At 49.8% G+C, this 20,965-nt stretch overlaps 1 protein-coding gene across 1 annotated transcript; it reads right to left on the reverse strand.

Moving 5' to 3' along the window:
* Positions 1-10,914: 10,914 nt before the first annotated feature.
* TEDC2 (tubulin epsilon and delta complex 2) lies at positions 10,915-20,564 on the reverse strand. The gene is made up of 10 exons (XM_048321244.1): positions 20,539-20,564; positions 20,356-20,454; positions 20,139-20,188; positions 19,019-19,691; positions 17,546-17,599; positions 15,599-15,683; positions 15,150-15,258; positions 14,834-14,935; positions 14,225-14,436; positions 10,915-11,131 (listed from the first exon to the last, which is right to left on the reverse strand). Exons 1-10 carry the CDS (start codon positions 20,562-20,564, stop codon positions 10,988-10,990), a joined length of 1,554 nt encoding a protein of 517 aa, XP_048177201.1. The 3' UTR covers positions 10,915-10,987.
* Between the last annotated feature and the right edge of the window lie 401 nt (positions 20,565-20,965).

Here is a 20,965-nt window from a genome sequence, read left to right on the forward strand (position 1 = left end):
GTGAGGGCAAAAGCTTTTCCTGCCACCTTTACCATGAGTGGATCAGAGAGGCACCGAGACTGGAGATGGAACAAGCAGTTCCCATCTCCTCTGGCTTTTTCTGCACTGTTTTATTTTTATAATTGGTTCTCCTGAAGGAGAGAGGAAAGGAATGAGGTATTGCAGTAAACCTGAAGACCTGGAGCCTTTGCCAGGTCAGAGCTTCCCCGGAGCCGATGGGGCCCAGCTGTGTTTCTGCATCAACTGGGAAGAAGCCAAAAACAAGGGAGAAAATCCACACTGCAGGAGAAGCAGAGCTGGGCAGCAAGAGGGAGGCTGAGTCTCAGTGGAAGCTGAGATGGAAAATCAGAGGAGCTGATGGGACTGACTCAGGAAAGGGGAGGTTTGGGCATTAGTCTGCACAGATGTATTATCCTCCCTTTTTTTGTGAGCGCTGCTCTTGCCTACAGCATCTCCAGGAAGCCGTGCCATTCTGGGGAAGAATAAAGCTGGTTTGGATCAGACTTTGCCCCTCTTCAGGTTTGGCCTGGAAACCTGTGAGCACCAAAACAGAGGGGGCTGGGTCTATAAGAGTCCTGGCATTTCTTCTTGCTCCTAGTTTCTTAAATAACATTCAGAAATAATAACAAAAGTGGAAGCTGATCAGGTATCAGCTGAATTCCCAAAATTCCCGTGGTGTGGCCAGAGGCAGGCAGCTGCAGACACCAGGGACCTGGGCACAGAGGCTCTGGCTCTGCACAGAAACAGCAGTGGGAAAATAACTCCAGCTAAGGCAGACATGCAGCGCACGCTGCTCTGCAAACCGAGTTTTGTTGTTTACTCTCCTGATTGCTCATTAGAGGGGAAGAAGAGCAGCAGAACTCCATGAGCCAACGCCCTTTGAGCGAGGGCAGAAGGTTGATACGGCCCAGCACAAGCTCCAGTTTCAGCTTTGCAAAGCTTTGTCAAACCTGAAAATGTTCAGGCTTAAATTTACCCCGAGCTGAACCCTTGAAGAAAATATCAGCTAAAATAGTTCAGCTGCTGCTGACAGCGGGGTCTGGAAAAAAATACTCTAAGAATGAGCCTGGCAATGGGCCACTTCCCAAACTTCTTCTCAGGAAACTGGTGATGTGGTGCCACCCCTAACAGAGCTCCAGCCCCCCGTGCTGGTCGCACCCCTGTGTGGCATCCCCACACCTCCAGCCTCCACTCAGAGGGTTGAAAAGGCCTCTTGGCTGCCATCAAAACCCGGCAGCATTCGTGGATTAACAGCTGTACCCGTTTTTAAGTGGTGCTGAAGAGCAGTGACTGGCTTTGAAAAAGCAGGAGGTGAGAAAAACAAGTCCCAGCTGGTTAGAAAAACGCCCATTTTCGTGTCTCAGTTCTGATGCATGAGGGCTTTGAGTATTTGACTCAGCAACACCGATGTGATCCTGCCGTAGCAGCCCTGTGTCTCCTGGGGCCACCCCTCACACCTCCTACTGCTTGAAGTTACACGGGAGTAGAACCCAGGTGCACACCCCGTGCAGGAATCGTGCATCCATCAGACTGCTCCCTGCTCCCACCGAGACAGAGCTCACCAGAGAGCGTTTCCAAAGCAGCAGAGGCAGCAATGTCCAACCAAGGGCCTCTACGACTCCACAGATGCTTTAAAAGGAATTATCTGCAGAGACCCCAGTGCATGTCTCAGAGCCACACTGGCTTTGCTCCTGGTTTGAAAGAAAAAGCAGGACCAGGACAACTCTGCACAGGGCTTGGGCTGGGGCAGGATCACCACCAGGACATTTCTCGTACTTGTGAGGAAGGCAGCTGGATGAATTTTCCTTCCTTCATTCACAGGCCAAATTCAGGCAACTTTCTCTGATTCTGTGGTTGTTTTCTATGAACTCACAAACGTGCTAAGGGAAGGTTTCAGGATGGGCTGCATGGTGTGAGTCCATGTTTTTGGGCACTGAATCTTCCACCCTTGGTGGGGCTGACAGGCTCCTCTGCCTGGGTGCTCCACTCTTCCCCTCCACACTCCTTCTGTAACCAACCTAAGGGTGTAATTTTCACAGCAGAAATAGAGACTTGTGAATCCTCCTCCCTCTTCCCACAGGAGATGGAAGTGCAGCTGGGACTGGATGAGTCACCTTGCAGGAGCAGAGAGGGATGACACCCCCTCCACACCCACACGGACCTTTGGCGTGGTGGATGGGGCACGGGAGCTCTCCCTGCTGTCAGAACGCTGCCCAGAGCCCAGCTTCGTGTCCTTGGCTGGGGGAGAGGCTCCAGAGCCTGGCAAAGAGCTGCAGGAAGGTAGGAAAAACCTGGGAAATTCCTGTTGAAGAGGAACAGAAAAGAGCAGAGAAGGTGAATGGCTTGGGGAAGTGATGGAATGGTGGCGGTTGAGCAAGAAACCCAGACTCCTAGAAAGGGAGTGAGGAGCAAAGCAAGGATGAGGAAGCCAGGATCTCTCTAAAACAGATTATTTTCTCCAATTTTGAAGTAGGAAAGCCCAGAATCAAATACGATGGTGAGCACCACTAGGGAATCCCAGAAGAAGCGAGGTGCAGGAGGAGATCCACATCCTCCAGCACTGCCCAGCACTGTGGCAGGAGGGAGGAGTCCCATGGTCCATAATTAAGTGACCAGAGACGCTGACACCTTCTCAAAGCAGACGTTAGAGCCAAAATAATTTGGAGACCTTGTGGAAATGCTACAGCAAAGAAGGCAGGGCCAGGATGCAGAGACACCCTCGTGCCACTTGCTTTGCTTACGGCTCCAGGTCGTGCTGTGCTCAGGATGAACACGCTCCCTCCTGGAGCTAAACCACTGCACTGGGGAAATTTGTATATGAAGGAATTATGCCTTGTTTTCTCCAGAACTAGAAGGTAATGGGGCTGGAAACAAGGACAGGAAACGACATATTTTGCAGGATCATCTTTGGGCAAAGATAATGGAAGATAATCTCTGTTACACAACTCACATATGTCCCTGCATGAGTCAAAGAAATAATACTCATTTGTGCCCACCTCACTGCTCATTTTTGGGACACATGGCTCAAAACTGGGGTCTAGGTTGTAGAAATGCAGCAAATGGCAGCCCTGAACCCTTCTCACACAGAGAACTGTGCTCTCAACAAGGGACCCTCCCTCCGTTCAAGATTATATGCCAACAGACCACAGGCACTGACTTACCACACAGAGGAACTGGAAAAAATAACGAACCCCAGCAGTTTGTAATAACTTAGGAATCCCCACAAGGGTTTTTTTCCTTTGGCTCTGTGAGGAAATTAATACTTCTGCCTTTATTTGGCTAATACAGAATCATGGAATTGTTAAGGTTGGAAGATCATTGGTTCGAAGCACTAACCCAGCACCACTGTGGTCACCACTAACCCACGTCCCCACGTGCCATATTCACACGTTTTTTAAATCCCTCTGGGGATGGTGACTCCACCACTGCCCTGGGCAGCTGTGCCAGTGCCTGATCCCCTTTCCATGATGAAAATTTTGTACAGTTCATGCAAGAGCCACGTGATAGATTAAGGGGTAGGAAATACTGAATAACAATTTATCGCACAACTGTCCCCCACCATAAATAAACTTTGACTGCAACGAAGAGCTGCAGAGAAATGAGAGCAGGTGAATATAACACCAACAACCACAGCTGACTGTGGAATAAACCATGGCAAAGCCAGTGTTAAGCTTTGAGCAGCTCCATTAATTTTAAGATAAAGAGCAAGGAAGAAACTCACGCAGTGGGAAAGCGTCATTAAGGAAGCACAGGTGGCATCTCATAGTCCATTTTAAGATGCCTCGTGCCATGTAAAGCTGGAAAATAGGCAGCAAAATAAATCAGGAGGCACATTCTTGGATCCTCAGTGACCTAAGAAGTATTTTCCAGGTCCATGATTCAGCAAAAGGGAAATAAATAAATAATCAAAGCGGGGGAACAAGGTGCCAACAGCCATCAGGAAGTGTGGGACTGAAAATAGCAGCCAAGTGTCACCTTGATCCACTCCAACAAAGACTTTGGCAACAGTGACAAGTTGCTGGGTGACACCTCTGAGCTATTTTGGGCCCATGGCTTTACAGTGCATGGGGAGCCCTTCTGGGGCATCAGCACGGGGGGAACGCCAGTGCCAGCCACAGCATTCCAGAGGAACTTCCAAACCAGGGACAGGGCTTGAAATGAGGGATTCACGTGTCTTACAGGAAGGATGCTTTCCTGTGGATTCAAAGATGGATGGGAGCAGATGGAAAAGGATCATTACGTCACCCAGCCAGCCACAGCCACGTTCCTCCCCAGCGTTGGGGCTGAGCTTGTACAGACCTTCCCACCTTCTGCTGCTCCTCACCACCCAGCTCGGGCCACAGCAGGCACCCAGCACAAACAATACTGAGGACCAGCTATGATCCAGAGACAGGAAAAACTGCAAACTAGGAGAAGAGATCCACAGCAGCTTTGTTGATATCCTCTGCCCTTGGAGAAGGAGCTGTGGGTACTCCTGGCACTGCCCAGGGAGCTGGGCAAGGCACCAGTGGAGCCGAGTGACTCATACACTGTGCACACTGCTTTTAAGGCTCATAGATAAGAAATACACCTAATACATAAAAATAAGCTATTTTACTGTAATTAATTCTTAAAAAACCCCAAACCATCAAAAGCCCAAACCCCAAATAATGCTGTTTGCATTGTCATAAGCAAGGCCCTGAACTCCTCCCTGCGAACGGAGAGTGCGGTGCTCCCGCTGGTAGGAGGAAGGGAGATGTAATCACACATGATTCAAATCACTAATGCTTTGTTCAGTCAAACAACTCCATTAAATCCGGGGAGTTTGCTCTTGCAAGGACAGCAGGATCTCTGCCGAGAGCTCTGTCACCCTCAGGAAGACTCCAGAACAGCACAACACAACAAACACCGTTTAAAACGGAGACAAAACCAGGTAGTTAGGACTGAAAATAGTTGAAAGGATATTGGCAAACACACTGAATTTCCTTATGACCCTATAAGTGAGCCAGGAATGCTCACAGAAACATGTGGTTATGTTTAAATTTATATGCCCAAACTTGCTTAAATATAAAAAATACTGCCTGATTCATCCCTGCATCCAGTATCCAGCCATTTGAATTCTGTCCCATGACGCAGTCAGCACAATATTGTAATTAAAGCAGTATTTATGGTTTCACTAAGTTTTTAAAGGTATTTTTTTGTTGAGTCACCATCCCTGAAGGGATTTAAAAGATGTGTGGACATGGTTTAGTGGTGGTCTTGGCAGTGGGGGAACATTTGCACTGGAAGTTCTTAAAGGTCTTTTCAACCTAAATGATTCTCTGATTCCTGTGCTCTCTCCTTCGTGTTCCTATGCCTGGATGGTACCCAAAACTCCCATCCTGGGGGCAGTGAGGGCTGCAGATGCACTCACCTTGCATGACAGCTCTCACCTGCCCAACAATTCCAAAAGCAAGATCTACTGCTAACATGTCCTCTAAGAGACTTCACCTCGAGAGAAAACTGCTGCGTGTTCTGAAATTCAGAGCCTGAAGCAGGAAAACGAAACCCCAGAGGATGAGATCCTCAGAGAACACACAAATTGCAAAGCTCCGAGGCTGTGCCAGCTGAACCAACAGCTGTGGCACAATCGTTTTGAGAGAGGGAAAAGGATGCTGAGGTGCTCCAGAGCTGCAGTGAAAGGGAAAGTCCAACCCAGCGTCATCTGTGGGGCAGGAGGGAGCCCCCACTGGGGTCCTGCTGACCTGGACATGCACATTAGGCCTCCCTTGAGTCTTCCTTCTAAGCTGGAGCTCAGATGAGACAAATCAATGGTTTCCCTCTGGAACATGTAAGGGCTGAGGACAAACCTAACAGGAGCTTGTGTTCCCAGAAACCACGAGGGAAGACTCCAGACAAGCTTTTCTCCAAGGCCAGGCTCCTCCACTGACTCACATCTTGCTTCTAGTTACTTTTTCTTATCCAGACTCCTGACCCACTGATTATCTTTCTTGTTCTGGCTAAAAATAAGTCAAACATCTTCATTTGTGTGCCTAAATAACCCATTGCTGTAAACTTTCGCCTTCTGAAATTACAGTTCAAAACTCCCTTTTAATTTTCCCCCCTCCCATTCCCAGCTCTTTATTCCCTGGCACATGTGGCATGCTGCTTCCTGCCCTCTTCTTTCTAACTGAGCTCAGATTAATTAACCAGACAGAGATTTTTCTTGATTACAATGCTAAACCCCTTCTTTCTCCACAAATTAAACCCAAGATGATAAATCTTTTCTTCTGCGTGGTGGTTACAAAAATAGTACTCAACCTGCCTGGTGGTGGAACTTTAATACCTATTTAATGAATTGTTTTCCTGTCAGACTGAGCAATGGTTAGGGTTTTTCTTTTGTGAGGTTGTATTTAATGTATGAAGGAGGACTAGGAAGCTGTCAGTAAAACCAGATGTCAACTGTGCCAGTCCCAGTGAACAAACTTATAAAAATCAACCAAAATCCACCAAAACAAGAGGCCTTGCTGCAGAGAGCACAGGCATACAAAACCAAGCTCACGAGCAAGTGAAATCAGCTCAATCTCTGTTTTACAGATAACAAGTGACAAGCCCTGCTGTCAGATCCATCATCTGCTGCAGCCTCCTAGTGACTCCACAATGGTGACAGGACTCAGGACTGGAAATGCACAGCCATGAACTGGCTGCCTGCCCACAAAAAATCCCTGTTGGCTCCTTCTCCTGGCATTCAGAAGGCGATAAAAGCATTTCCCACTCATTGCTTACAGTATACTGATCATTAGACACCGTGGGACAGTCTGGAGGAGCTCTCTGCATCCTGCAGTTCCCACATCCAGCATCCTCAGTGTGCTCTGCATGCATGTGGAACCCAAAAACACCCCTTCCTGATTTAGCAGAAGCGGACAAAATTTCTCAGCAAAGCTTCATCTGGAACTCACAAGCTCATATGGAATTCTGTAACTCAGGAAGAGATTGATTTGGGTAAAAAAATACAAAAATCAAAAAATGTGTGTGGAGAACATACAGTTCTCCCCAAGCAGCTCTCCTAAAATCCAAGAGCTCTGTCCCAGCATTTTGCAGCACCAGTGCTCTTTCTAGAACTCTGGACTGGCACAACCTGCTGAGTCAGGTGGTAATGCTTCAGGCTTGACTCACACACAGTTTTAATCAAGTAACCTGCTCTCTGGAGCTCACAGAAAGCTCATTTAGAGAATAACATCAACAGCAAATTTGTCATCTTCAGAGGGGGCTGGGAGTTTTCCTCCCACTTCAACACTTACCATCTTAAACTGCTCCTTGATGAAATTCCCTTATCCCTCACACAGCTCATCAGGGTTTGCCTCTCCAAACCCTAACGTGTTTGGCCCAGGGAGCTCCTCCTGTCCTTTTCCCAGGAGTGGGAGTGTGCTGTGGACAGTCACAGGGCACAGGCTGTCATGCTCTGTCACCACTCACATGCTGCCAGACCCCTCAGAAGGACTGGAAGAGGCAGGACATTCCTCCACACCACTGCTGGTGTCTTCCTCCTCACCAAGACTCAAGGCATTTCTGTTTTTGACATGGAGCACCCCTAAAGCCACACTGTTGAGTCTCTACATGTGGCACCTCCCAAGGAGGGGTTTCAGCAGTGCTTGGTGGCAGTTCTGGTAACATACACAGGATAAACCCCTTGGAGGGCTCAGCAGAGCTTCAGAACGAAGCACAGCTGAGGCTGTGGCTGCCCCTGGATCCCTGGAAGTGTCCAAGGCCAGGCTGGACATTGGGGCTTGGAGCAAGCTGGGACAGTGGAATGTGTCCCTGCCCATGGCAGGGGTGGAACTAAATGATCTTTAAGATCCCTTCTGAGCCAAACCAGTCTGTGATTCTGTTATCCTCTAATGCTGAGCAAAGACAACTGGTGCACGTGAAACCCCCCAGGAGGCTCTGCTGGTTGCAGTGTGAGCTAACAGCAGCACTGCTGCTGCCCCTTCCCTGGCCAAACACATTTGCAAAACAAGCACAGTCCGTGGAGAAGTTGCAAAGGAGAAGGAGAGAAGAGAGCCAGGGGAAAAGACAAACGGTAGCCATCGGAAATATTTAAAGTCAGAGATTCTGGAAAGAATAGAAAAAACCTGCCTCCTCCTCAGGATCCCATCCTTCAGGAGGGAAAACCCAAAAACCTTTTAAATGCTACTGCAGGGGACAAAGAAGGAGCAAGAGCTGCTAATCCTCCCTGACCCTCACTGTGCTTTCTCAGCTCATGTCTGCACAGCACTGGGATCATCTATCAGTTTCCAAAAATACTGCTCATTTCCTGTATTTCTGTAATTTTATCCCCTGGCATCAAACACTACCTTTTGTCTTTTTCTCCTCATCTCAGCTGGATGTACTTTCTTTTGATAACAATGGCACATTCTATAACAAAGACCCCTCAACCCCTGAGTTCAATTGCTATTGAATCTCTCTATCTCTGCTATAGCACAAGACTGGTTTGAAAGAGTGAGTCATTCAGATGATTTAAAGTCTTACACATTTCTGAAAATTATAAAATGTGGTGTAGGAAGAGTAACAAAACCCCGCTGCCCCCAGAGGCAGGGAACAACCCAGCGACCTGACATTCTGCACCCCTTCTGCACAACTCCTCCAGCGACAGCTTGCCTTCTGAGCTTGCAACAAGCCCTGTGAACCCTGTGCTGTGGCTGTCTCCTTTGCCCAGCCCTTTCCCACCTCTGCAGTCCTTGCTGTGGCGCTGAAGTTGCTGCCAATTTACACTGGCCTGCTCTGCGCCGAGCAGCAGATGCTCCATGACTCATGCAGTGCTTGCAGACACAAGTTATCTATAACAGCACCCTAATTAACAATACCAAATGTCAGCCCTCCCATTCAAACACGGACATGTTCACGTGTATGACCACGCTAATTTAGGAGTCAGTGTCTGCTCCCTGGAAGTGTCCAAGGCCAGGTTGGAGAAACCTGGGCTAGTGGAAGGTGTCCCTGCCCATGGCAGGGGGTGGGATGAGATGAGGCCCCTCCCAACCCAACCCAACCCATTCTGGGATTCTATGACAAAAATATAAAGGGAAAGTAAGAGATGCTGATTTTTATCTATCATATGAATGATTTTTATTGAATTTTGAGTGTCAGAAAGACCCAGACATTCAGAAGAGCCAGGCAGCCTGGCCTTGAGAAAAGATAAGGAAAAAAATAATGAATGTCTTAGCACTGCTGGGAGTTAAATTACACACACACGAGCAAGGAGTCCATCTTAGAGATATGGTCTGAGCCAAACTGTACTAAGCTGTGGTACACTTGCTGAAAGGGATTTTAAGTACTCACAAGCAGAGGTTTTCCACTTCACTCCAAAGCTTTACCTCTCACTGAAACGTCAGGGAATTTGGGGATTACACGCAACAACCGAGCACGCAAGAGGAACCGCAGCTGCCGTTTTCTCGCGGTGACAAGGTGGGAACTGCTGCAGGACCTGCGTTTTCCAGGGCCGGGCTGGACATTCCCGGGGTTCCTCCGGCTCCAGCAGGGACCGCGGGACCCGCCCGCCACCTGCCGGGCACAGCCGGCCGCGCACCGCGAGCCCGGCATCCCTCCGTCCCTCCATCCCTCCATCCCTCCGTCCCTCCATCCATCCGTCCGTCCATCCCTCCGTCCCTCCATCCCTCCGTCCCTCCATCCATCAGTCCCTCCATCCATCCGTCCATCCCTCCGTCCGTCCATCCATCCGTCCATCCCTCCGTCCGTCCGTCCCTCCGTCCGTCCATCCATCCATCCCTCCGTCCCTCCATCCATCCATCCCTCCGTCCGTCCCTCCGTCCGTCCATCCATCCATCCGTCCATCCATCCATCCCTCCGTCCCTCCATCCATCCATCCATCCCTCTGTCCGTCCCTCCCTCCGTCCGTCCATCCATCCATCCCTCCATCCGTCCGTCCATCCATCCATCCCTCTGTCCGTCCATCCATCCATCCATCCGTCCGTCCATCCATCCATCTCCATCCCTCCCTCCGTCCACCCATCATCCCTCCATCCATCCATCCATCCATCCATCCATCCATCCATCCCTCCCTCCATCCATCCATCCATCCATCCATCCGCTGCACATAAAGGCATCGAAAACAATTAGTCAGTGAACACTAAATGAGCACTCTAATGCTGGTTATGTGCCAGCTGGTGAGCAGAGCACTCGAGAAGCTCAGCAGCTCAGGTTCTCTGGATTCCTGGATGCTGGAAGGCCGTGCCCCATGGTACTGTGGCTATCTGATCAGTACAAATCATGTTTTATTGCCTGCTACACTGTCTGCATACAGGAGCCTGGTGTCCTGAGGAAGCCAAGAATCTCTTGGTAGAGACAGCCCTTGGAAGAAAAGCCAAGATCAGAGCCTGAAGCCCTGAAGGGGCTTCAAAAAAACCTTGGAGGTAACAGGTCAGGAAAGTGATACAGAACAACAGAATCACAGACTGGTTTGGGTTGGAAGGGACCTTAAAGATCATTTAGTTCCACCCCCTGCCATGGGCAGGGACACCTTCCACTGGCCCAGGCTGCTCCAAGCCCCAGTGTCCAGCCTGGCCTTGGGCACTGCCAGGGATCCAGGGGCAGCCCCAGCTGCTCTGGGCACCCTGTGCCAGGGCCTGCCCACCCTCCCAGGGGACAATTCCTTCCCAATCTCCCATCCATCCCTGCCCTCTGGCACTGGGAAGCCATTCCCTGTGTCCTGTCTCTCCATCCCTTGTCCCCAGTCCCTCTCCAGCTCTCCTGGAGCCCCTTTAGGCCCTGCAAGGGGCTCTGAGCTCTCCCTGGAGCCTTCTCTTGTCCAGGTGAACACCCCCAGCTCTCCCAGCCTGGCTCCAGAGCAGAGGGGCTCCTGACACAAAAGGAAATAAATAAAAAAAAGCCCATAACAAAACCAACCCCCTGGAATTTAACTGAATAAACAGGCAGAGTAAAGAAGTTAATAGAAAAGATTTATTGCTTAGAGCTGTCTTTGGCTCCGGGCAGGTCTAACAGGAGGCTCCCCAGCTCAGTCCAGCAGCTCATCTCTCACCAGCACAGGGAAGCACCGGCCTCCCTCACAGAGCTGGGTGTGGATGGCCCGGAACAGCCCTGCAGAGCCCTCCAGGAATGGCCTGGCCTCCAGGACAGGCAGCAGGTCTGCCATCATCACCTGGGCATAGCAAAGGAGACATTGTCACCAGAGTCAGCAGCACTTCAGTACTCCTTGAAGTGGCTGCATAACGAGTGAAATCTAATCAGAGCAGTATGACTAATAACTGGCTGATTGATTGATGGATACTTTTCTTTTGTCAGATTTAATAAAGGCAGAGTGGTTCATTTTCTGCTCGTGAGCAGCCACCCAGCATTTCCAGAGCAGTGAGACAAGTGGCAGTGCTGCTGCCCCGCCGCAGGGAAGGCCCAGCACTGGGATGAGACCAACATCCTGCAAGAAACTGGAGCTGGTGTTGGTTCTGGAGCTCTGCAGCCACACAGCCAAGCCCCTGCTCACCCAAAGGTAAGTTCAACCCTTCACTCAGGACTGTTCCCATCACCTTCCAGTTGTGCCAGAGGTGTAAGTGGCCAACTCCAGCCCAGAGAGGCTACAGGGACTACTCAAGCTGTTCAGCATTCCCTGGCCTGACTGCTACTCCCTTCAGCCTGTCCTGGGATCTCAGCCCATGCTGTCAAACAACCCCGTGTCAGCTCTGGGATTAGGACTGACTGACAATTCAAGCACAAGTCACTTCAATCAATGGACAAAAACTGGTCTTCTGCACTCCTGAATTAATGCTCAGACAGACATTTTGCCTGGGATTTTTATTTTTTTCTTTTTTATCTGGCATGACGTAATGGAGTCTGAGCAGCCTGCACACCAAACCCCACCCAGCCTGCTGCACACTCTGGCTGCCCAGGAGGGTGGACAACTGCACCAGTGCACCCAGGAGGGTCAGCCACCTCCCTAAAGGCCGCCAGGAGTGTTTGGACAATGCTCTCAGGCACAGGGTGGGATTGTTGGGCTGTCTGTGCAGGGCCAGGAGCTGGACTTATGATCCTTGTCTGTCTCTTCCAACTCAAGTTATTCTGTGATTCCATGATTGTTCCCTGGTGGATACAGAGGAAGACCTGGACAGAACAGAGCACAGGGTATTGCAGGAGGTTCCCTCTCCTGTTCTACACAAGTCTGTGCACAGGACAGGGAAGCAGGACACAGCTGCTCATCTCTGGGAAGTCTCTACAGACATGACAGCTACCTAAGGGGAAAGTTGCCACATGAAGGAGTGCTGCACTGCTCCACTTCCATCCACCTGCTCTGCTCCTGATACCTAAGAAGAAACAGATCTTCACCATCAAAGACAGGCTAAGAGCTACCAGGAATTTCTAGAATACTTGGCAGTCCTCCATGGAAAGGCAATGGACAGGCTTGGCCACAAATAGGTACATCCTTTTCTGGGGTATTTATCTTGTTCCATGTCCATTTACTTCATCTGTCCCAAGAATTTCACTTATCCTGCACACTCTGCACAGAGCAGCTTCAGACCCTCAGGGCTCACCTGGCACAAAGCACCTATTTGGGTACATGTGCAGAAGAAACTGAGTCAGCCAACAGAGCAGCAGGAAGCAGGCTTTGGTCACCACTTCATTTTGGGCAGATTAAAAAAAAAAAAAAAAAAAAATCAAGCCCTTCATAATCTATAATCCAGGATTATAATGCTGAAATCCCATTTGAAGTCAGGTAGCAATCTATCCTCAGCCACAGGGCTGCAGCCAGTTATTAATAATGCCTCTCTGCCTTACAAAAAATGACTTTTCCAAAGCCTCTATCATTCAGGTCAATGGCAAATAACAGGTCAAAGGAGTAGATGTGATTTCACAGATCTTCTCTGCCCTTTGCTGCTGGCTGAGAAGAACAAGCAATCCCTGCGTGGCAAAGTCTCTGCTCAGGCTGCTGAAGAAGCTGACACCTCCTACCCTGTTCTTACAGTCTCAGAATGGTAAAAGCAAGATTAGCAGCACAGTGGTTTGAGATTTAAAAGGAAAGGAACAGAAGACAGAGGAGTTCACCAGCTGGAAGTCACACAGGAGGGAATGAGGGAGTGGGTGCCCTAACAGGCTGTAAAGGCCTGACAAAAGGGGCCATCAGGCATTACCTACAATATCCTCCACTGCCAAATTCTTTCAGAATAGCTAAATAAAATCTTTTCAGAAGGGGGTCAGGCATGTAAAGGCTTCTGCCCTGGCCCTAACAACAACAACAAAAAAAACAAAGGAAAGAAGAAGGAGGAAAGAAGAAGGAGGAAAGAAGAAGGAGGAAAGAAGAAGGAGGAAAGAAGAAGGAGGAAAGAAGAAGGAGGAAAGAAGAAGGAGGAAAGAAGAAGGAGGAAAGAAGAAGGAGGAAAGAAGAAGGAGGAAAGAAGAAGGAGGAAAGAAGAAGGAGGAAAGAAGAAGGAAAGAAGAAGGAGGAAAGAAGAAGGAGGAAAGAAGAAGGAGGAAAGAAGAAGGAGGAAAGAAGAAGGAGGAAAGAAGAAGGAGGAAAGAAGAAGGAGGAAAGAAGAAGGAGGAAAGAAGAAGGAGGAAAGAAGAAGGAGGAAAGAAGAAGGAGGAAAGAAGAAGGAGGAAAGAAGAAGGAGGAAAGAAGAAGGAGGAAAGAAGAAGGAGGAAAGAAGAAGGAGGAAAGAAGAAAAAAAGAAAAAAAAAAAGAAAAAAAGAAAAAAAAAGAAAAAAAAAGAAAAAAAGAAAAAAAAAGAAAAAAAAGAAAAAAGAAAAAAAAAGAAAAAAAAAGAAAAAAGAAAAAAGAAAAAAGAAAAAAGAAAAAAGAAAAAAGAAAAAAGAAAAAAGAAAAAAGAAAAAAGAAAAAAGAAAAAAGAAAAAAGAAAAAAGAGAAAAAGAGAAAAAAGAAAAAAGAAAAAAGAAAAAAAGAAAAAAGAAAAAAGAAAAAAGAAAAAAGAAAAAAAGAAAAAAAGAAAAAAAGAAAAAAAGAAAAAAAGAAAAAAAGAAAAAAAGAAAAAAGAAAAAAAGAAAAAAAGAAAAAAAGAAAAAAGAAAAAAAGAAAAAAAGAAAAAAAGAAAAAAAGAAAAAAGAGATAAAAGAAAAAGAAAAAAAAAGTCCCATTCACCTACAAAGAGAACAAGGCATAAACACAGAACACCACTGGGGGAACTTGCTGTGCTGCTGCTGCCCACCAACACCTCGTACAGCAGCTGCTGCCCCAGCGCTGTCCTTTCCTCTCCCCGCTCCACGAGCACTGACACTTCTCCAGACTCACCTTTTGTAAGGCAACCTCTTGGTGCAGCATTGACACTTGCAGCTTCAAGGCAAAGAGGTCCCTCAGCTCCTGCAGACTGGAGTAAGAGAGGAGAGGCACAGCCAGCATGTCTGCACTGTCACACATCTGTCCCCTGGCAGGGACACAGGCTGGAGAGCAGCTCCCCACATCCCCAGTGCAGTCTGGGCGCAGCCTCAGCTGGGACTCCAGAGCTGCCAGGGTACAAGAAAAGGCAGGAGACAAAAACATACAAGTCAAATCTGTACTTGCAGAATTTATGATCTACTTGCTGTTCCCAGAAACTAGTGACTAATGACACTGTATTAATCAGGGTAAGCTCCTCACACATGGCACAATCAGGACACCCTAAGCTGTGCCCTGCATTGTCCCCTCCCCAGCCCTCTTGAACCGCAACAGTTCAAAGCTCCAAGCCTCTCCTGAACACTGAGGGGTGGCACACAGGCACCACAGCTTTGTTTGCCACCAGAGAATTAAGTGCTCCGTTGCCATTAAGATAATGAGGAGAAAGATGACCTTGGTCCAGTGTCCTGCACACAGATGGCAAAGGGCCACGCTCATACCTGACCACAAACACCGGGACTGTCTCACCTGCTCGCAGCAGCTGCAGCTTCTGCAGGCACTGGGACACTGTGGTTTGCAAACCCTCCAAGATCAGAAGGCTTTCATACTCTCCCTGCAGAGTGGGAGGGTCTACAAGAGAAGCAGAGAAAAGGTGTGAGCACTGGAACCTTCCTCCCCAAACAGTTTCCAGAGTGGCCTTGGGTTCACCAGCATTCCTTTCAGGTGGAGAATGCTCCTGTCCCTCATGTCCAGCACATGCCAAGAACACAAGACACAAGGAACTGGAGCCCAAATCATCCTTATTCCACCTTCTGCCCCCACACTGCCCTTCTTCCCTCCTTACCTGCAGGCTCAGCTTCCACATACTGCCTCAGACGGGAGGGGACATCCTGGAGGCCCCTTAATTCCTCCTCTATCTCTGCAGGACTGGGCATTGGCTTCGGGGAGCAAAACTCAAACAGCAGCAGCTTAAGGAAGGTTCCACAGCACCAGCTCTGTGCAGCACCCTGAGCCCCAGGCCAGGCCAGCTGGGATCAGGGCAGAGCGGAGCAGCCTGGGAAGTGGCACTGCAGGGGGAAGGTGAGGACAGCACAGCACAGCTGTGTAGGGCATGTTTGCCTTGTGGCCACGTTTGGCTGGATCAGAAGTTTTATAAATGCTCAACAGCTGTACCATAAAAAAAACCCACTGCCTAGTGACCCAACTGGAACTGCTGTTATTGGAGGCATAACTCTCTCCAGCTGGGAGCTCACTGCAGAGCAATTGCACCCCGTGCCTGCTGGGAAAGGATACAGTTGTCTGGATCCTCTCCATAAAACGGGTCCTTGCAGCTGCTGCATCTGCACTTGTTTGGCACAGACGACATCTCTCCCATGCCCTGAAATTGCAAAGGGGCAGGAGGGGGAAGTTAGGCTCCTTTGTAGCAGACAGTGCTCTCGCTGAGCTGTGACACACCAGTGTGGCATATCAGTGCTTTAATTACAAGTGTCCCCCTCCCCCCCTCTCTCTCACAGGTTATTTGCCAGCCATTCCCAACTCATTCCCACAGCTGGTATCAGATCAACAAGGACACCCTGCAGGAGGCATCAGACACGGCAAAACACCTGTTGCTCTCTCCTGTTGTTTTGAGGGGAAGGATCAGAAGACAGACAGCACATTTCCATAAGCAGAATGTGAACTTGCAGCACATCCCTCATTCTGTTGTATTGTCCTGCCTGTGTTTATATCCCGTAGGAAACAACAAATCTTCCCTTCCTTTCTTAGGAGTAAGTCATTTGCATTTCTGTACATTTATTCTGTTTGTAAAGGTGTACAAAAAAAAGAGCAGACAGGACAAACTCTCACCCCAATTACTTCATATTCCAAACTTCCTCAAGGTTCTCCTTTAATAATTTTTTTGGGGGGACAAAGTGGTACGTTTGGCAAGCAGAATGACAGCAGCATGTCAGGGATGCAAGACAGAGGTTTAAGGACAGTATCATGAGGAAGCTGGCCAGGACTTCACACCAGAGTCCAGCTTCTTAAATAAAGCATGGCACAAATAACAGCACTACCAGAGAGATGCATTTCACTCACAGAGTCCAACACCCTCATGGATGCACAGTCCCCATAACATCCTTTCCTTAAGGACTGTCTCCCAAAACCTGCTGCAGTAAGCGAGAGCCATCAGGAGGAAGCTTAAAATAGTTCTGCAGTGCCTGACTAACTCGAGTGTGCATGTGTCTTCTCTCTAGCCTAATGGGTCTTTTAAATCATGTTAGAATCTGCAGATTTCAGAAATACATTATGCAAAGAAGTGGTAAGGTTAATGGAACAGGAAAGCACAGAAGTTCCCAGGCAAGATGCACACCCCCTACAAGGGATCTTTGGTGCAAAGGTTATTCTCAATCTGTTACTGAGTTGAAAGCAATAGTGAGAAGTATAAAATCACACCAAAGTGATTAGAATGCTGAAAGGCTCAATTTAGAAGTGAAAAATAAGGGTATAAAGTCTTTACAACTTGCAGAAGGGCAACTTCACAAACTAGTGTCTGATAAATGACAGTTTCCGAGAGGAGGAGGAGTTCTTGAGGGCAGCACAAGGGGCTACAGTTAGATTTAAGAAAGGGTTTGTGCTTAATACCTGAACAAAGCACATAATGAGAAATCTGCTGAATTATGGCAAGATTTCTCAGAGCAAATGTGGGAAACCCTTCCAGGAGGGTTTCCAGAAGACTGGAGAATGGACTAGAGCACCCAAGCCCCAACCACCTGCACCGTCACTGCAGTGCACTGGAGCTGGCTCTGTGTAAGAGTTCAGCAGCAGGAGCCAACCTCAAACACACACAGCCGTGGTGCTTCCAGGCTGCAGAGGCAGAGCAGGGATAGTTTGGGAAATTCTAATCGGATAGTGTATACAGACACCCACCCCACAGCGTGTCCTGCCTTCAACAGGTGTATGGCACCAGCAGAGACTTCTGCTGCACCGTTAAACCCATGATTAAAGCATTCCAGGGCCTCAGTGATTAACAGTAATTAGCACTCGGAAAACAAAAGTAGCACTGGTGGCTACAATAACACGAGATCACAGCCTCAGCAGCAGCCTTGCAGGATGGGAGCTGCTCTTCCTGCTCCCAGTTCAGGCCCCATGCCCTGTGGGGTCACTGCCTCCCCGGGGCACACAGAGCAGCCACACCTGACCCCTCCTCACAGCCCTGAAGCTGAGGGTAGCTCTGGACTGAACTGGTCAGACTGGTCTTACCTGGAGTTCCTGGAATAGGCTTTCCTGTAGGGAAGGGGGAGCTTCAGCTGGCATCTGTAAAACAGGAGAAGGATCAATCCTGGCTGCTGGAAAACAATTAACTGAGCCTTGTCTTCCAACAGGGAAAATGGTGTTTTGTCAAAATCTGAAATTAATTTAGCTGCAATGGGAGATGTCAGCAACTCTGGAGATTGGATCCACCAGTGTCTTCAGACTGTCCTCAAGGAAGGAAGATTAGCTTGCTCATTCAGCTCCACAGGCATCGTGGAGCTGAGCTGGGAAAGCCCCTGCATCCTGCCACCAGCCATCAGAGGTCCATCCAGGATGAGAAGCTGGGAGCAAAGCCATGGCACAGCAGAGTATAGACATGGAAACACCTTCAGGGAAGCTGGTCTGCCATGTCCTCTTGCCCAACCTTAGCAGGACAAAGCAGCTTTGCTTAGCACCACATCATACTCAAAGAAATAGGAATGAGACATTCGAGCTTCCACTGGGAATATGATTCTTAATCCTGAAGCAGAATAATCCCTAAATTGTTATTACAAAAACAGGAGGGTTGGCAGTTGTTAGTCACATGCAGACTAGGAATGCAAGGCCACAATGGGAATGTAAGTAAATGTTTGAATCCAGATCCCTGTTCCCACAGCAACTGTCACTAAAGTGTCCTGGGGCCCTTCCAATGCCAGTGAAAAGGGATAATTTCCTCCCTGCACAAACCCAAGAGTTAGGTTGTGGCAGCTGAGAGAAATATTCCTCAGAACTTTCCAGGGACATCAGATCTGACCTTCGCTGTTTCGTTAAAGCAAAAGAAGAAAGAAATTGCTTCAACAAGGCTGAGTGGCCTGAATGCAAAGCTAATCCTCCAAGTATTATTTTGCCACTTTTCCACAGAGAATCTCAGTAACATTCCCTTCATCATCCTTCCTACACCAAACCCTTGAAACAACTGCATTCTAGTCAATCCTGATTTGTGTAGTTACATGGGCAGTATGTTACAGGTTAACAGGGACAGTATTAAATCCAGATGCCATCACTCCAAACAGCACTGGGCACATGCTTGAGAGAGAGAGAGAGAAAATTCATGCATTATGTATTATCACTGTGTGAAAAACAGAATAAGTAAAAAAATCAATATGCTATAATAGAGAGTACACTCAGAGGAAAGCTAAGGCTCAAGAAAGCTCTACAGAGACAGCTTTCCAAAACACTCACAGGGGACTATGAAACATCAAAAGTCTTAATTGAAAGGCTTTCAAAGTCTCAGCCATCCAAGAATGAGCCCTTAAAATGAAAACACTTACTCAACCACAATAAAGGCTTTTAAACTGTCTAGGATCCTTCCTTCCTCTTTAGAGGGATGTGAGGAGGATGAAGCCAGGCTGGGACCCCCAGAGCAGCTGCAGCCAGCAGGATCTGTACATGTACCTGTGAGTGTGGAGCAGAACAGCAGAGGTGCCCATCTCCCACACTTACCCCTTTTCCTGCAGGGTGCCTGTCCCTGGTGAGGTGCTCCTTCCCCATGCACCTGCAGTGTCCTCCTTTTTGCTGGACTCTCCCAGGAAACCACAGCTTTTCTTCCCTGCATCAAGTAACTGCTTGCCAGCAGCTATGGAATTCTTTCCTGCAGCTGAATCCCCTCCAGAAAAGCTTTGCTGCTCATTTGGGGCAGATTCAGACAAGCCAGGTGACTCCTGGGGTTCAGGTGCAGCACAGACCTCTCTGGCAATGGCACCAGCTGCTGTCCTGTGACTCCTTCCTTGTTTGGAAGTCATACCTTTTGAGGAAATCCTCCCAGCTGTCCTGAGGCCTTGAGAAACACATCTGGCTGGGACTTTCCTTTGCAGTTTCTTCACATCTGGGTCAGTCCTATAAGGGGCTCTTAACTGGTATGGCGAGGGCTTCTTCAACAACAAAGGTTTTTTGCTTCCATCTCTCACCTTCCTGCTCTCAGGAACATCCTCAAGTACAGACACCTGCTGCTCTTCAGCTTTCTTGGGAGCAGGTCCCTCACCTGCCCATTTCTGTCCTGTAGCTTCCTGAGCCTCTAATGGAGTTTTCAAGATGCTTTTCCTGACTTTCAGTGCCTTCTCTAAGGCCCTGTTCAGCAGTTCCAGCTCCTCCAACTCCTTGGGTGAAGGTCTGTCTTCTGCAAGAGAAGAAAACATGTCAGAAGGCTCAAACCTGGATGTTCCCCATTTGTGTCTTCACTAACTTACTCTTCCAGGTGCCACAGAAGGAATGAAACCTAATGAATGGCGCAGGGGGTATTTTTTTGGCTGTGGGAGCACAGAGGGTGCAGGCAGGCTTGCCAGAAGCTTTGAAGACCCAGGATGGATGTGAGCCACAGGAGGACAATTCTCCGGAGTCAACATCAACAAGTGACATTCCCACACCTGGCTGAGGCCCACAGTCACTTCATCGCTGGCCTTGGTTAACAAGGCACGACTCCAGGCTAAGCCCAAGGAGGAGAGCGGGAGGAAAAAGGCAGAGGGGGTGTTGAGGTCGACGCAGAGCACTGGACTGACTCCTAACCCCGCAACTGGCCCGGGGTCTGTGTGACACGAGGGGACACCGGCGCGGGGGAAGCGCTCACCATGTTCCGTGCTGGAGCCTGGCTGTGGCCGCTCCTCTTCCTCATCATTCCTGGAGGGAACAAACAGCGACAGGGGCCGGCGTTGCTGCACCGGGACAGGATCAGCACCCCCGGCCCGCAGGGCCTCGGGCACGGCTGCGGGTCCAGCGCCCGGGGATGGAAGGGCCCGGGAGGAGGGTGCCGGGTGGGTCCCCACTCAGCCGGGTCCCGCACTCACCAGCGCCGCAGGAGCTCCCGGCTCCGCGCCGCCCGCCGCTCCAGCTCCCGCCGCCGCTCCGCGCCCTCGCCCAGCGCCGCCCTCAGCGCCGCCGCCGCCCTGCAAGGCCCAGCGCGGTCAGTCGCCCCGCAGGACCCGGCGGGACTCGGTCCGGTCCGACCCGACCCGCCGAGCCCCCCTCACCTTCGGCCGCGGCCCGCGGGCAGCATCAGCCCGGCCGCAACCGCGCCGCTCCGGCCCCGCGCTCCTCTATGGCCCTGCCAGGACCTGCGGGCGGGGCGTGTCCCGCGCGCGGCGGAGGCGGGAGCGGTCCCGGGGGCGGAGGGGTTCCGGGCGGTTCCGGGTCTCGCTCCAGCGCAGCTCGGAGGGTGTCGGGGAGGGGTGTCCCGGTGGTGGCCGTGCGGGACAGTGCCGGAGATCCCCCGCTGGGCCTGGGGAAGCCGCTTTTCCCTCCGCTGCGTTTGGCGCTTCCCTCTCGGCAATGCCTCTGAGGGGGCTCGGGCCCGTCCCACAGCCCGTGGCACCCGGCCTCTCCTGGGGTCAGGACACAAACGGGGTTTGTTCCCCTCAGCCTTGGCTGTGGAGCGCCCCGGGAACACAGAGCCTCCGG

Source organism: Corvus hawaiiensis, chromosome 16 (assembly GCF_020740725.1).
Source record: "Corvus hawaiiensis isolate bCorHaw1 chromosome 16, bCorHaw1.pri.cur, whole genome shotgun sequence".
NCBI classification, from domain to species: Eukaryota; Metazoa; Chordata; class Aves; order Passeriformes; family Corvidae; genus Corvus; species Corvus hawaiiensis.